The sequence below is a fragment of the Sorex araneus genome, chromosome X, assembly GCF_027595985.1.
Source record: "Sorex araneus isolate mSorAra2 chromosome X, mSorAra2.pri, whole genome shotgun sequence".
Taxonomy (NCBI): Eukaryota; Metazoa; Chordata; class Mammalia; order Eulipotyphla; family Soricidae; genus Sorex; species Sorex araneus.
In genome coordinates this window covers 232,109,341-232,127,058 of record NC_073313.1, presented here as the reverse complement: position 1 = coordinate 232,127,058, position 17,718 = coordinate 232,109,341, and the positions used below count along the sequence as shown (strand labels likewise).

General features: G+C 35.7%; 1 protein-coding gene across 2 annotated transcripts in view; it reads left to right on the top strand.

Moving 5' to 3' along the window:
• Positions 1 to 17,718, top strand: part of SATB2 (SATB homeobox 2) — a 206,940-nt gene that overhangs the window by 93,754 nt on the left and 95,468 nt on the right. For both annotated transcript variants that reach the window (XM_055123353.1, XM_004601255.2), the window contains one exon: positions 9,192 to 9,294. In XM_055123353.1, the coding sequence (XP_054979328.1) occupies positions 9,192 to 9,294 (103 nt within the window). The remainder of the gene's footprint in view (positions 1 to 9,191; positions 9,295 to 17,718) is intronic.

Genomic DNA, 17,718 nt, shown 5'->3' with positions numbered 1-17,718 from the left:
TTATTTTGAAACATTTGCTATCCTTTAAACTTCATCAATATTTCCGAGGGTGGGAATAACCTATGTAGTACCCATTGCCTTGCAAGTCTAGCAACACAACATTTGGCATTATTTTAAAAAATAGGGCAGAGTATAAACTCAGAGTTTATACATACTGTGTATATACATGTTATGTATATACATACAGAGTCTATACATACTGTGATTTTGGTATTTTAAAAATATTCCATAAAAATGGTACCTGGCCGATTAAATTATTAACTTCTTCCTGTCAAAATTGACTCCTCTCCCCCCCCATCCTGTCCTCTGTCCTGGGAATTTCTGATGTTAATCTCAGGCTTTGGGACCTTGACACACAGTGCTAGGGACCCTGGAGTCCATGTTCCACACTCGCTCTTGTATATGTGATTTCTCCTACTGAGTGTGTTCTGTTCTGCCTACTTGATGAGATCATTTTTAGATTTTCACTGGAAAGCCTCTGCTGGTGAAATGTTGGTAACCTCTCGGTGAAGTTGCTGCTTGTTCTCTTGATAGCCTTTGGTGCATATCCCGCCCCAGCAGTTCTCACAGCCTGTTGCCAGTATTAGAGGTCAGTTCCCACCACTCAGTGTATCACTCACTGTAGCAGAAGCTTCTCTTCGTAACTATCTTCTAAGCGTTTTGTGCAGTATATGTCTTCCATAAACTTGATTTTTGATGTATGTGTTTTTTGCCTTGTCCCTATTAACTCTGAGGACTATATACTTCTTTGTGTTAGGGGAGCTGTTTTTTTTAAAGTCTATTCATTTATTTTTTGTTTGTGGGCCACACCCAGCAATGCTCAGGCATCAGTACTTCTGGCTCTGTACTCAGGGATCACTTCTGGCAGACTTGGGGCACCATATAGGATGCTATGAATTGAACCTGGGTCAACTGTGTGCAAGGCAAGCACTCTAGTCCCGGGAGCTGTCCTTTGTGTTGTAGGGTGTCTACTGGTATCTTTGGCCTCTACCCACAAGATATCAGTGGCATGCTACCAGCTCTCTACTCCCCTTAAAAAGTTTGAACAACTGTTATGTCTCTAGCCAAATATACTTGTGAAGGTTGGTGGGGAGCAAAATCATTGTTAGCTGAGAACCACTGCACTAAAAATATTTTTAGTAGATTAATTATGAAACTTAATAAATTGCAGCAAAATATAAAGTTTTACTATTTTTACAGTGTCCTTAGCAACTATGAATTGTTTTGAATTGGAAACAGTGATTAGTAATTTGGTGGTTGATGCTCAGCACATTTTCAGCTAAAAAGAGGTTTGATCCTATCTAGATTTGATTTAGGTCTCTGGTAGATCATGTGACTGGTCTATCTCACTGTGTTAGTCTAAACATGTCAGGTGGGCCACAGCAATTATAGCTATTAACCTTAAATGTTCCCAGATTATTCACTTAAAATTCCAAACCAAATTGTATGTCAGTATGGATAGAGAATTTTGACAACACATTTTATTGGTGTTTCATAGAACAGGTACATACAGTTTTTGAAGTTCAACCTACATACATGAAAAATAATTCAGTTTTGTTTTGGGCAAGAAGAATCAATAGCAATATATTTACCACAAATCTACCAGCATTACTGTCAACTTAGTGAAGGGTCAAGTAGATTTTTGTGGGCTGGGTTTGGAGTGTGAAAACGACAGAGTCTCAGCTATGACACATGGAGAAAGAGTTTAAAGGACTAATATTATTATTTAAAAGAGAAATGTAGGTTGTTAAGCTTTTTTAAATAGACAGAATCTGGATTAAAAAGCGCTGGTTTTGAAAAAAATATTCTTCCTTATTATTCAAGCCTCATCATCTTAGATTATTTCCTCACTCACGTTTGGCAGTTGCGTAAAGGAGTAGTTCTTCCCTTATGTATTTTTTAATATCTCAGTGGCTTACAGTTCAAAAGAGCAGCCTGAAAGATAGAACAAACTATATAAAGGTCCATGAAAAGGGCAATAATTGTGGTCCTAGGCATGTATTTAAAGGGTGAGAAGTTCTGATATAGCTATTTTCTGTCTGGCCACATGCTTGGAAAGTGTAGGTTATGTTTGTATGTCTGTGTATTTATTTTTGATTTCACCTTTCAAAATGTGTTTAGGTGCTGCTGACAGCCTTTTCATTATCCTCTGATATGCCTCTAAGTCATCACTTCCAGACTCTTCCTTCAGCCACACTGGTTGTCCCGAGCATCTCGATTTACCATATTTTAGGCACAGATCTCTCTTGTTAAGTGGGTTTCTCTAGGTCACATCTTTTTCCTTGTGGCTTTGTCATCTTTCTTAAGAGTTGAAATACAATGCTTGGGGTGTTTAGAGTTTTGATCCCTTAATAGAAAGAGCAAATAATGCTTGCCTTATCGAGCTCATCAGTTAAGGTAAACGTTAGATAAAATGAGACAGTCTAGTTACCTGAAAATTGTATTATGAAAATGAGAAATTTGGGCTGCAGTAATAGTATATTGGGTAGGACAGTTGCCTTGCATGTGGCCAGTCCAGTTCTATTCCTGGTACCACATATGGTCCCCTGAGCTCCACTAAGAGTGATCCTTGAGTATAGAATCCTTGAGTACTGCTGGCTATGGCCTCAAACTGAAAGCCAGAGAGAATAAAAAATTCATAAATGCATGCACTTTCCATTCCTTCCCCCACCCTGCTTCCTAATATAGTCTCTGTGACATTATATTTTCTTAAATCTTTGTGCCTATGGGTAACAAAAACATATGAAATGAAACTTATCATTCCAACAGTTTGAGTTTAAAACCCAGTGATTCAGTAATGTGGTGCAAATGGCATTCCTGTCTATAGTCACTTTTCAGGACCCCAGCAGAAAGTCTGTGGCTATGAAAAAGTATTCTCTCATTCTGTTCTTCTTTCCAGCTCCTGGTAACCTCTATTATATTTTATGTCCCTATAAATTTGCACTAGATAGTTCATAAAAGTAGAACCAAGGACTTTTTATTCTTTTTTTTCTTGCTTATTTCACTTAACATTTAGGTGTGGTTTTATTTAATCAATAATAAATGTGATTACATATTGGGGGAGGGGGCACTCAGAGTGCTCAGCCAGGCTTGCAGGTGCCTGAGAATGCATGAGGGACCTCCTGGACCACACTCAGTGAAATTTGAGGTCTTCAGGACTGTACCCTGCTACGCTTAGGGTACATATGGTCAAAGATTGAACCAGGATTGCCCAGTGGAAGACAAGTGCTTCAACCTCTGAACTAGATCTTTGGCTCCCATGTAATTTTTAAAAAGTAACTCTATCCATGCACCTAGTGAAATTTGAGAGCCATATCATTGAGAAACAAATGAAGTTATTAAGAGACACAAATGTTAAGAGAAGTATTCGTAATGATGATAGTTTTAGTGATAGAAGCAGCTCACTATGCAAGAAAACTGTGGTGAAGGATATCTGATTATTTTTCTTTCTTTTGGAGAAGACAAAAATATCTAAAAATTTAGATTTTTTCCATAAATAAAGTATAAGGTAATTATTTCTGTTATTACAAGCAAGCCTTGCCATTTTGGGATCATTAAAGCACTCACATATATGTGTATTATTTCCCCCTCCCCAATCAGGTGTGAAACAAATCAGCTAATTGGGTCATTGAAAATATAGAGTATAATTGCATATAAATGATTGTGGAACTATATTGTTTTAACCAAGTTATATTGAAGTATTCACTTATTTCTATCTTAAATTCACCGTGTGGTGGGGATGTAACCCATGTCTCTTAACCAGTTGCCAAAGATTGATTTAGTCATTTTTCAGATGAGATTGAGTTCAAGCTCAGTCTCCTGAACTCATGTTAAAGGATGTTCTTGTGTTGTCTTAGGTGTCTGTGATGCCTATTTGAATAGACTGCTTGTAGCAGTGAGAGTAGACCATCACGGACTCTGCATTGTGTGCTAGGACTTCAACACAAACCGTTCTTTGAATCCTTACCACTCTCTGAGGCAGGTGTCTGCATTCAAATTTCACAGATGAAGGTGCCACCATCAGATAAGCAAACCATACAGCAACTCAGGGCAAGGAGCTCTCAAATGTAGTCTTTTTTTACTCCCTGACCTTAAAGTTTTATCAATTGGAATGACAAAAGTTTTGAGTTCCAGTAGTGTAGCAATGGGCATAGAAAGGAATAGTTGAATGTGCCACCAACTGACATGAAATGACAAAGGAATTAATATAAATAAGCTTTTTTTTTGCCCTTCCTTTTCTTAAATGAAGTATCATTATCATTTCAAGTTTAGTGTGATGAAGCATATCGCAAGGCAGGAATAAAGAGGCTGAAAACAAGCAGAGAATGTCTTTATACAATATTATTTGTTGCCTGTATCCTGCTCTCTTCCCCACGTGGTCCTGGAAAGGAAAGCTGTGAGATCTCATGTTTACCTTCCACTTGAACAGTCCTTGCTCAGTCAATAGGTTCTTACCAGCAGAAGGTATAGTTACTCACTTTGGTTTAAAAGTGTTCTTTGAGAATAGCAAGTATATTTTGTATCTGAAACTTAGCTCCTAATGGCATATCATTGCTGTTCAAAGAAACAGCTCACTGTACAGGAAAACTGTAGTGAAGGATATCTGATTATTTTTTCTTTTTGGAGAAGACAAGGTGCTCAGATTCTTGTTGTTTTCTAACTATGCTATGCAAGTCACTCACCCTGTGTTTATTGTCTTGCTTTCCCTGTTTTTAAATCGTCTTTATGTTTCCTAGTTTTAATTGCTTCTCCTTAATTAACTCTTATAAGGGAGATGGAGTCACAATTTTGTAACTTTGTTTCTTATTTTATCAAGCATTTGCTATAATAGCAATTACCGAGCTTGTGTTAGTTTAAGGGATATTTCCTTCTTCTCCTTAAATTAGGCTTCCTTCTTCTGAGAACCATGAAATAGTTAATAGTGTTAATAGTGTCTCTTTATGGTGCTTCCCACTGCTATATGACTCTGAGCAAGATGCTTTTTTATTCTGGGTTCTGGGTCCTACATTTGGAAAATGGGATTACACATATTCACAGGTGGTAATGCAATTCATTTAGCTAAAATAAAATTTAGAAACCCTATCATAATATCCTCTTGTTTGACTTAAAGAAAATTCATATCAGTTCGTACTTGTGAATGATTAACTATGATATATGTTGATTATTCAAATACCTTATTCTTTTTTAAAAAAGAAATCTTTCTGGCTGGACTTGATAGTACAGAAGGTAGGGTGATTGCTTTGCTTATGGCCAGCCCAGGTTTGATCCCTGACACTACATATGGTCCTGTGAGCCCAGCCAGGTGTGAACGCAGAGCCAGGGACAAGCTGCAAGTATCACTAGGCATGACTCCCCTCCAAAAAAAGATAAAATAAAGTAAAATAAAATGACTTTCAAACATAAATAGCTGTGTCAGAAAAATTGCAAACAAGGAAACAGATTTTCTTTCTCATCTAAAATTTCATAATTAGTTATAAAGAAGTCTGACATTTTCAAAAAGTTTCCATAATTGTGAAGACATTTTAAACCTTCCTGTTTATTTTAATATAAAATGTTTTCATAAAGATTTTGTCTACAATAATGGCTCATGTAATGTTTGAGGGTGTTGGGGTTTTGTCCATGGTAGATCATGGTATATGTAAGTGGTCCCACTTCTTCACAGCCTACCATGGTGAAAAGTGGATTCTGTTTAGTAAATGAAAAGTTATCGTAATTGTGTCCTCAGTATGAGATCATTCTTTTGTAAGATTGTTAAAAATGAAAGTGCACGTCTCTCTTAGATTATTTGTCTCAGTATTTGCTTTTTTATTAAAATGAATATTAGACTTGGTAGCCTCCTGAGTTGAAGCAGAGGGCTGAGATCTTGTTTAAAGTAAAACTTCAGGCTGAAGGATGATTGGGTAAAAACAATATGAAATGTTAAGTTCTCTGCATATCTAAAAGCAGTAATTGGTAATTGGATCTTTTTTGGTAGAGCTGTAAGTGGGAGGTGTTTTAATCATCACTCATCTTTTTTCCACAATAGCTATTTCTCATTAGGTGTAAGATACATTTAAGATTGTAAGTTTTATTCTGATTTCAGTACATTAAAATATTTTTAAGATGTGACTGTAGAGTGGATTAAATGTAGTGAATTTGGGATTCTTTTTACCCCAAGACCTCTGGAGAATCTTAGACTATGTAGGGCAAAAGTCAGCATCTGCTATGTTTGTGTTATTAACCATTTTAAATTTTATTTATAATAAATTATATTTTGATATTAAAGATTTTTACTAGCATTTAGATGGTGCAACAGTGTGTGCCAGAGTATGGAACAGTTTAGTGATTGAGAAAATAATACTCTGATTCAGTGTTGCATGCTCATGTTTAAAACTAGACTAGTAAGATATAACAAGGCCTTCTAATATATCACCAAAAGGTGATAATACAGAGGTTAAAATCCTTGCCTTTTGCACAAATCCAGCCTAGTTGAGTCTCTACCTCTACATATTGGTCCTGAGCACCCATAGGAGTGAACCTTGAGCTCAGAGCTAGGAGTGAACTCTGAAACTCTGCAAAGTGTGAACCCCCCCAACCAAAAATAAATAAAAATAAAATAAAATGAAACAATCCCAAGATTTACTTCTTCTGTTTTTAATTTAGCACCATTAATTTTTTCATTTGATAAATAATCTTACCAGTGCTAATTACAAGCTAATCACAAGTGCTCTAATGATGAATTATAAAATTTCTTATCAGCAAATGTATTTTGAGTTCAGCTCTTGTAAAGACCTTTAGGGAGTTAATAAGAATAAAATGTGCCACAAAACTTGGTAACCTTTTAGTGACCAAAGATTCTCATTATCTTAGAAATTATCCTTGCTTATTACAGAGCTCCTTTGTTTAGTCATAGCATACTATCTATCAATTTTTTGTTATGTATTCAGTAGAGATAGAAAATATGTATAATAATTTGCATAAGACAACATAAATTATTGAATCTCTAGGTAGTCAATACCTTTTAAAATGGGTCAGCTGAACCTCACTATAAGAGGAGCCTATTGAAAGCCAAATACTCTCATTTTCTTGCTATCTTCTAACCTTTATTGGCCTTCCTTCTTGGTTCAGTGGCAGTGAAGATGAACAAGGAGCAAGGATGAATTTGAGAGGGAAATGTGGATTGTCTAGAGTGACAGGGATATGCTTATCCCCATTGGGAGGATTGAGAAATGGTTATGAACAAGGAAGATTGAGAAACGGTTCTAGGCAGTCTTTGTGATGTTTTTTAATTTGAATCTGTTTCTAGATTACTTTGCAATGGAAGGTTAACTCTGACTCCTGCCATGGAGCAGGCAGAGTCTAAGTTTTTGCAGAGGATAACTTTCTACAAACGACATGGAGATGGCAAAGACATTTACCCAGTGTGACTGCTGTATCTATTATTAGGCTGCTTTCATGTTAAAATGTTCATTATTATGACATTTCAGCTTGGCATTTAAAAAATTTCATCTCTGTCCCTTTTCATCTGTTAAATTTTAGTGACTCAGCTATTTCACACCAGAGCCATGTTAGACATGAGATAGAAGGAAAAAAGAAAAGACACGCTCATTGTCCTTAAGGTTCTGAGAGAGAAAAGTTCATCTGCTGGAGGGAACAAACCCAGACCACCAAGGCACTTTCTTACTGTGTTAATATTATAAAAACCAGAACACCCTCTCAGGAAGATTAGGATGCCACTGATCCTCTAAGGCAACCTATTAGGCTTTGAAAGTTCTGTGTTAGTCAGGTGATCCTGGGTCTTTGCTCCTAGCACTGTGTTCATATCCTCAGATTAAAAGAGTTATCCTTACTGTCTCCCCTTAGGGATCAGAATTGTCATTCAGAGATCAGCAACTGGGGGAGAATAGTCATCTGCTATGGAGGAAGGTCCAAAGAGGTTTTTGTGAACATTCCTCTTCCCTACTAGTACTGCATAGTGATAGAAAAAGAATGGGGGTACATGGGCTCACAGATGGAAATGTTTTGAATGGGAGTTAGTGTAGGCCTGTCTGCTGGTATTTGAACCTTCTGGTGAATGACTTGTAAATAACTTGGGAATATCTTGATAGATAATTGGTAAATAAACTTGAATTATTGTCATCCTTTGATCTGGACTACTTTCTAGAAATTCATTAGAGGCTCTAAGATTTTAGCTAACCCTCTCCATATCTGTTATACATTTTTTTTAAGAATGATAAAATTGTAAGACAGAATATAAAAGCTTATATAGGTCATTTGGATCTCTCTGAATTATTTGCATCTATTTGTTTTCAGACAAAATTTTAAAAAATAAAATCTATGTATGAAATATTATACTTCTACACTGACATCATAGTCAATTTAGGTATAAGTTAACATCTGCACAAATCTTGAGTTTAACATGCCCATTTGACTGAAAACATATCTCTGTAGGCAATTTAATTCAAGGTGTACAATTATAGTTTTTTTAATTTTTTAGTGGTATGTCAGTTTGTGCTTCTTGCCTTTTAACCACAATTACAGACAAATCAGCTGAGGTTGAAGTGAAGAGGGAGAGAATGATGAAGAGTAAAAAGGAACATGAATTTAAGTACTCAGAAAGTTTTAGTTTTAAATCAATTTTGGTTGAAACACATGAGTGTTATGTTTAGTTTCCCCTGCTCCAAAATAGCACTGTTAATTTTTTCGTTTGGTGAATTTTCACACAAGTGCTAATCACACGTTCCTATAAATTATATTAATTTAACTTATTTCCCTAAATGTTGTTCTGCAGTGTGTAGCACGGATGTTCTCAGATTCTTGGCGGTGTAAGCTTGTTGCTGTTGGAAGAGGGACAGAAACATCTGAAAGGCATTATTTAGATTATGGATGCTGGTGCATCTGAAGTTACCTTTTGCTCTGGTTCTTAAATCATGCCTATTTCCCCATTTTCCCTTTAGTCTGTATGTCCTGGCCCTACACTCTTTGCCACTGCAGAGATTTGATGTTTTGAAGAAAGTACTGTTGAATTCAAAACATAAGCTAAAGGGATAGTAAATTAAGCTACTGTCTTTGATGATAGTTTGATTTGCTGCAGGATATATTACCTTAAATATAAAAGACAAAGGAGAATGCTGTGGATGGTACCCTTTTTTAAATTCCTAAAATGGAGTATTCATATTTACTCAAAGTAACTTTACTTTTTTTCTTTTTAGAGTATGATTTCATCCATTGTAAATAGCACATATTATGCCAACGTGTCAGCAACTAAGTGCCAGGAGTTCGGGAGATGGTATAAGAAGTACAAGAAGATTAAAGGTAAACAGACTTTTGTGTTAAGGCCTGTTTTGGCTTTCTTAGGTAAATTTACCATTGGTTTTATGAAATTACAGTAATTTTTATGCTTTATTTTGGGGGTGGTGAACCAGTGTTCAGGGGCCCCGCTGATTGGGCTGTACAGTCCAATGCTGGGGCCTGGCAGTTAAACACAGCTGGAACCCAGCACTGCTAGGGGCTATCAAGGACACACTCCGTAGTACTGGGGTAGCTGGCGAGAGCATGAAATGCCAGCTATTGAGCTTGTGCTTTGAGCTTGCAAGACATACCTGCCAGTCCTTCGTAGTACCTTCATGAATTCTATGCTAATTTTAGGTATACATTTTAATAAAATTTTTATACAAGTTGTTTACAGGTAATTGTTTTAAACATTTTCATAAAGTGATCCAAATTAACTTCCTTAATCTAAGATGATATTATAACTAAAAGTGAAATTCTTCGCATGATTTTTGAAATTTATAGTTTTCATACATGGCAAAGCCTAGCAAGCTCCCCGTGGTGTATTCGATAGGGCAAAACCAGTAATAATAACAGTTCTCTTTGCCCAGACCCTGAAAGAGCCTCCAATCATTGGGAAAGATGGGTAAGGAGAGGCTGCTAAAATCTCAGGGCTGGGATGAATGGAGACGTTACTGGGCACCCGCTCGAGTAAATTGATGAACAATTGGATGACATTGATACAGAGTCTTTACAAAAAGTACCTGAGAAAGACTCAGACGTTTAGAAGTATTTCAAAATTAGTTTATTTCAGATAGGTGTGTCTGTTTTAAAAACTTAATCAATAAGTCATTTCCATGTGTACGCAAACTTAAAAGTAATTTTTCTGTATTATATCAGCACTTCTGTTTTAAGTGTCAGCAAATTGAAATGATTATTGTGGTATCAGGAAATCTTTGGTTAGAGATGGAGTGATGATTTTGTGTTGATTTGTAGACAGTTTTGGAGCGATGGATAAAGCAAAAGTACTTTATTGGCAGGCAGACTTGTATTCAAGTCTTTATCTTCCATTTGTTAGCTGTATGAATCTGAATATATTGTTTAATATTACCAAACTCAATCTCCTCATCAGATAGTGGAAATAATAAAAGTTTCTATATCACTGGGTAGCTATAAGTACTAAATAAATAAATACTGGCCAAAAAATCCCCATTTGATAGATAATAGTGGTATTATTATTGATACTATAATTAATAATAGTCCTGTCATAATAATAATAGTAGTAATAATAATAATAATAATAATAGTCCTGTCATAATTAATAACAGCACTGTCATCCCGCTATTCATCAATTTGCTTGAGCGGGCACCAGTAACGTCTCCATTGTGAGACTTGTTGTTACTATTTTTGGCATATCGAATACACCATGGGTAGCTTGCCGGGCTCTCCGAGAGGACAGAGGAATTGAACCAGGGTGAGCCACGTGCAAGGCAAACACCCTACCTGCTGTGCTATCACTGCAGTCCAATAATAGTACTAGCAATAATATATGTGAAATTATATCTATCCCTAAGAAAATTAGGGCAAAATACATTTCTAATATAATAAATGGCATACTCCTTAGAGAATTTATTTATATAAATATATCAGTGACATTTGTTTTTGCAAGTTTGCTAATATTGTAGAAAGTGTGCTATTATCATACCAGTTCAAATAATATTCAATTCACATGCTACCAACTTTTGAGAGAATTAGAGAAATTTCTTATAGCATTGCAGGTTGATGTTTAGGGGTCCTCCATATTTCACATGATTGTGGCATCTTTAACACTTTATTATAAGTATCATAATATTGCTAAGTGTGTATTGTCCCAAATATGACAATAGATATTGAGTAAGTAAAAGGATGCATTTATTTGTTTTGCTACCTATAGATTTTCCCTAGAGAGACAGTGTTGATGTAGTTTGTTGTTCTTGAATATTTGGGAGTTTTTTTACAAAAATGCCTTTTGAGAAACAGTTTTATATGCATAGGTTCCACATTTCTAGTTACAAAAGAATATTTTTTGCTAAGTAGATATTTTATATAGAAATAAAAATGTTGAACTACTAAGGAGAAAGTTAAATGATTGATAATTGGATTAAATTAATTTTTTAATGAATTAAATTCATAGTATCCTTTAGATTTTAGCTTGAGTACTTGCTTTAGAAGATAATTAATATTAACCCTCATACAGAATAATGAAAAAAACTCCTTCTCATTGTAAGACATGATTGTGTGGTATAGAAGTGTTTTAAGTGTTGTCCAAGCTTTTCTTTTAAAATAAGATTCTTAAAGTGCTCGAACATATCCTGTTTGGCTAAAAATCAAAAGAGTCATGCAGCTTCAAGGTCATTTTTTAGAGCCCATTTACTTGCTATTGTAAAAGAAAGGAGGAGAGTGTCTTCTTTTAGTAGACTGGAGTATAATTACAGATTCAGAAAGACTAGAAGCCCTTCACTCTAGTGTTTTCAGAATTGCCACTAGAGAATGCGTGCTCATGAGTGTGTGCATGCATGCGTATGCATCTGTCCACATATGCATTAACACCTATGTCTTCTTCTTTTCTCCTTCTGCCTTAGAGATTTAATTCTTTGGGCTCTGTTTATTTTTTTCGGGATAGTAAATGCACAGTTAAATCTTTAAGTGTTATAAAAGCAGACTGAGACCTTGATTTCAAAAAGGAGGTCAAGGATCTGTACCTGAGGAAGCTGCCACAGGCACTGTGTACACATGCTCTTCAAAGAGATGGAGCTAGTCAGTGCTGCTGAAAATGTGTGTGTGTGTGTGTGTGTGTGTGTGTGTGTGTGTGTGTGTGTGTGTGTGTGTAGGAGGAGGAGAAAAGGGAAGGTTAAGGTATGTGTGAAGTAAACACAAGCTGCCGTAAAACAGTTCAAGTGGTGTTGATTCATCAGCCAAGGGAGTGGGAAGAAAAACAAAGAATTCATGACAGGTATAATGGTGTACAGAAAATAAACACCCAGAGATGTGTGTTTTATTAACTTTCGACCCTCTGAGAAAAGGAAGTTTGGGCTTCTACACACACATTTCATTTGATAGAAGCTTTATGCGATGGATAGATAGGCCTATAGGTATTCCTATCTAGTAGAGTAGAAAAGAATGATTTTGTGTGTTAATTTCTATTAGTGTTCATCTATTTCGAAAATAGATGAAATTAAGAAAAAAGAATGAATTTCAATTACAGAACTAGTAGTTGTATGACCAGAACCTAGTGACCCTTCCTGAGCACCTAGAGTCAGAGTTCCATATCCCTCCTTACCTACCAGCCACTTCATTTTCATTCGAAAATATGAACCTTGGCTGATGATCAGTAAAGAAGACAATCTCATGTTAACTTACTGATGTTCCAAGCTAAAATGTAAGCTACATTGTTAAATATGTTCTTTATTATCTGCTAATGTCTGTTTTAATAAAACAGTGGGAGCTAAATGGTTGCTTTTTAATCAAAACCATGATTTCCTAAACATAAGCTATGTGATTCTGTTACAAATTGCCACATATAGATCTCCTAGGTCAATTTTTTTCTCATAGAAATAAACAGTAAAATAATTACATATTCTGAAAGATCAAAGTAAATATGACTAAAACCTGGCAAAAATAAAAGTCTACTGAAGGATTAAGAAAAAGGATCATGTTTCAAATTCTATAGTTAATGCTTACATAAATATGAGAAAAACGAACAATAAATAATTTGATATCATTAAAAACAGATGTTAAAACTATATACAAATGGAATTGTCTAAATTTTGAAGTAAACATTTTAATGTGCATTTTAAAAATTTGTTGTTATTATAGCTAAACTATTTACACTTATTCTTTAAAAGTCCTAAGTTGGTTTGGCTTTGCATGTTAACTTTATTTTCCCCAGTGATCATAGCAAAGCACATGCTGTTTACCTTTTTCCTTCAATTTCAAAGACAATCATGGTTGACACAGACGTATTTGAGTTAACATTAGCATTAATTCATGATAGATGGAGAGAAAGAGTTTGTATACTCTAGTTTTAAAGTCCAGAGACTTAAACCTGCTTCCCAGGAGTCCTTGGTATTGAATAAAAATGGATAGGGTAGGAGCAGGTTTTAGATGGTATTTAGACAGTATTTCTTTTTATTGCTGTTCATTTAAAACTATAATAGCTTTTGGGCAAAGATTTTATAATCTGGTTTTCTTAAATTCCATAAATATATAAGAAAGGTACACATGTATAAAATAAAAGCAAAAAAACCACCCTACCCTCACCTGCCCCAAACTGTCAGTTGTTTAGTATACCAGAGTTTTAATTTGGACACAAGTATAATTCTCAGGAACTCAGAAACCTTCATCTTAATACAAAACTATTTTCAAGGCTTTGTGGTATTCAGTTTTTCCCCCTGTAAATTCTACACATTTTAAGAAAACACATTTTTAACCTTAGTATGCCTTTACATTAGTTCTATTTGACATAAACTTTCCTCATCACTTTTCATAAAAGTGGCAATTATGTGTCCAGTTTCATCTGAAACTTTAAACTGATGGTAATATTATTTTGCTTGGGATCATAAGAGTAATAAAGAATCCTCTGACAATAACAAAGAAAGGCTAATATATTTTAAATGTTTTCTAATTAAAGTTAGTACATTATAGAAAATAATTTCATACCTCAAATGTTTTCACAGCATTATAAACTGTTATCAAAATTCTTTGTTCAAGTCAATTTTAGGTATTTACTAAGTCACAAAAAGGAAGAGGTCATTGAAAGTTAACAGTTACAGTAGTGGATAACAGAAAATTATTTGAAATAAATACCACTGGAATGAGTGGAAGTAGCCAAACCCTGTATTTTGGATAGAAAGGAAAATTGTTCTCAACACTTTTTCTTTTTCAGTCATTGCTCCAGCATTGCTATTGCTAGTTGTCTTAATTTTGTTTATTTGAGCTTATTTTGCAAAATGCTAAAAGCTGGGAGAAATGAGAATTTTGAAAACCAGTGTTACTTCTCCAAGCCTGGTTTATTCTAGTAATCAGTATTTTATCTGACCCTGTCTGATCTTGTCTTGCAAGATCAAACGTCCAGGCCAGCAAGCAGACAGTAAACAAAGCCCATGAAGGGTTTCAGTAAACACAAAGATTAGATGTTGAATGAAAATTAAACTCCTTGAACTAGTCCTCTGTACTAAAGTGGTTAAGTGGGTTGTGATTAAAAGAAATAAGTAATTATGATCATTACAGCTGAAATGATATAATGTTACCACATTTAAAGCACCTCTTATACCAAAAAATGATTGTGTCATTTACAAAGTGGTGCCTCACAGTTGAATAGTGAAATCAATGTCCCCTGACCTAGTTCCACAAGGCAGCCCTTCCATAGCCATGGTAGTGGTATCAGTGGTTAGGGTAGTGACTTTGATCAGCTCCTGGTGCTGCCTCTGTTGTTGTTTAGTTCTGATGAGGTAACTGTAACTTACTTTTGTCTCTCTAATTCTTCTAAGTTAGAGAAATTTGCTTTCAGGTTTGGATCTCAATAAAGGTGTTGTACAAGCAAATTCCTCTGTCGTCTTCCCATATTGTTCCTTGCTTGATGTACTGTACACTTTAGATCCTTAAATTGTGAGTAAATGCTAGATCTTGTCCAACTTCTTACTGTTTTTCACTCGCTTGGCCCCTTGGTTAGAAGATTATTGGTAGAGTCAATAAGTGGAAAAGGGACACACAGGGAATACCTTGGACCCTTATCTTAGATATATATTAATTCTTTACTTGGATTTCAAGAAGTTTATTCTATTTATCGATACATGTTTAAAGGAGAAAAACACGCATTTGTCATTAATGTGGTTTATAGATTAAAAACTCATAATTGTATCATTTATAATGTTTAAAATACACATTTAAGTGGATTTAGGAAGGGAAACCCAATGGTTTTGCTTACCCTCACTTTTGTCCCCCTTTTACTCTCCGTTTCTCTGCCCATTCATTAATCTAGCCATTCATTAAATATACTTATTATTTAAAAGACATATAAGACAACTGCTTAATTTAAGAAAACCATATTTTATGAAATAATTTATAATATAGTACTTATTTTGTCACTCAAAAGTACATTGAACATATACTGTTTACGCCTGACAGAATTTTAAGTAAGGGTTATTAAATAGTCCTTCTTTCTAAGAAATTTAGTTGCAGTTAAATAATTTAAAAATTATTTAGCCTCTTGTGATTTGCAGTTTTACAATAAAGGTAGGGGTTTATGCAAACAACATTCGGATACCAGGTCCATCATTATAGAGCTCTTTTTGCTCCCCCTGTCTCTGGAGTTCCCCCTCTCCTTCACTGTACCCCTGTCCTCCCCAACCTGTGACCTCACCATCCCAGCCCAGCTCCATTTTGTTTCACAAAATGTAGCAGCAGTGATACCTTCAGGACTGATAGAGGTTTAAAAAGAGGAAAATGAATGGAAGAATATTTGGGGTAATTAAAATTCATGAATATAGCTGAAGAGGTGCAGAGGAGTTTAGAAAATTTTTAGATGTTTAAAATGGAAAGTGTATTTCACTGTCACTGTATCACTGTCATCCCATTGTTCATCAATTTACTCGGGCGAGCACCAGTAACGTCTCTATTCCTCCCAGCCCTGCGATTTTATCAGCCTGTCCTTACTCATCTTTCCCATCTTTCTCTATGATTTGTTGCCTGCTGTCTGAACTCCATCAAATATGGTGTGGTAATTATGGAAAATAGGTAGGAAGTGTCTTATATTGTGTCTGGAAAGCAGCCGGGAGCGTAGCGACAGTTGGGTAGTGGAGGTCGACTGCAGGGGCTGGGTCCCTGTGTGTCAGGGAGAGTGTTCTCACCCGCCACCCTCTGGGGCGCCCCAAGTGACAACAGCCTGGTGCGGAGTCCCAAAAGTGCGTTTATTATGCTATAATAGATACCTCAGATGTTTAACATTTTTATTGGTAAAAGAGAAAAAAATAAAACCTGCTGTGGAGCTGATGGTGGCACCAAACACTGCTGACCAAGCAGAATTATCTACACTTGGCGATAGGAAACATTGTGCTGTAATGGTGAGACAAAAGGTTGGGAAAGTAGAGGTTGTGCCTTCGAGAAGGAACAGGTATTTTAAAAATCTTTGGAAATGTTTTAGCAAAGGAACAGTATAACAAAAATAGGGAATTACAAAATTCCTTTAGAAGTAACCTGAAACAGTACATGAGTGTGTGTTGCAGAAGGCTACGCAGATAGGAGAAAGGGTGGCATGTTCCTGTGGATGCAGCAGCAAGAACCACTACAGTTACAGGCAGAAGTGAAGGCTTTGGTAACAACAAAGAGAAAGTCATAAGTAACCCATGAAATATACGAGCCTTAAGGAGAAAGAAAAGTAATAAAATTCAAAGTTTTCAACTTAAGGAACTCCTGCTGATTTTCAGAGAACATGACAATATGAATGGAGAAAAAAACCCTGCTGATACCAAGATTTGGTTCATTGGGTCTAAGGATCTACTGGATTATTTAAGTTATAGAGCCAGGAGCCAGAGAGACATCATCTAAAGGTTAAGGTGCTGGCCTTGTGCCCAACCAACCTTGGTTCCATCCTCAGCACTGTGAGCACAACCTAAGCAGAGCCAGCAGTGTACTCTTCTCTTCTTTGAAAAACAAAACAAGAGCCTTGTCTATTGTATTATCTCTCCAGCCCCATTTTTTAGTTTCTTCATCAGCCAGTTAAAAAATCATTATTTCTTCATGTGCCTTTTGGCCATTTATTTGTATTTCTTTTTTGAGGAAACTTCTGTTCATTTCTTCTCCCCATTTTTTGATGAGGTTGGAGGTTTTTTTCTTATACAACTCTACTAGTGAATTGTATATTCTTGATATTAATCCCTTATCAGATGGGTATTGGGTAAATATTCTTTCCCATTCTGTGGGCTCTTTCTGTATTTTGGTCACTGTTTCTTTTGAAGTGCAGAAGCTTTTTAGTTTAATGTAGTTCCCCCCAAAAAAGGGAATCATTATTTATAATCAGAGAATTACAAAGTTAACAGCTGAAAAGCAGGACCAGGGATGTCACTCATTGGCTGATTGCCTGTTTTGCTTGTGTGAGGCTCTTGGTTTGACCCCTAGTACCACCACAAGAACAGAAAACACAAAAAAATTCAAAGCTAAAAAGCCCTTAAGTTTGTGCAGTCAGACTCGAAGCTCATAAGCTCATAAATGCAAGTGCTGTGGAAGATACTGGCATTGACAAGACAGTTGCCTAGACAGGCAGTTGTTCATTTGCTTGCCTGACTGTTGGTAGTGCCTTGGCCAGAGTATGATCTGATCTAATCTGATATGATACAGGAATTCTAAAGTCCCATGGGGATGGACATAAATCTAGAGTCAACTGGAATACAAATCAAACTATGAGTTCAAGCTTTTGAATTGTCACTTTTCTAG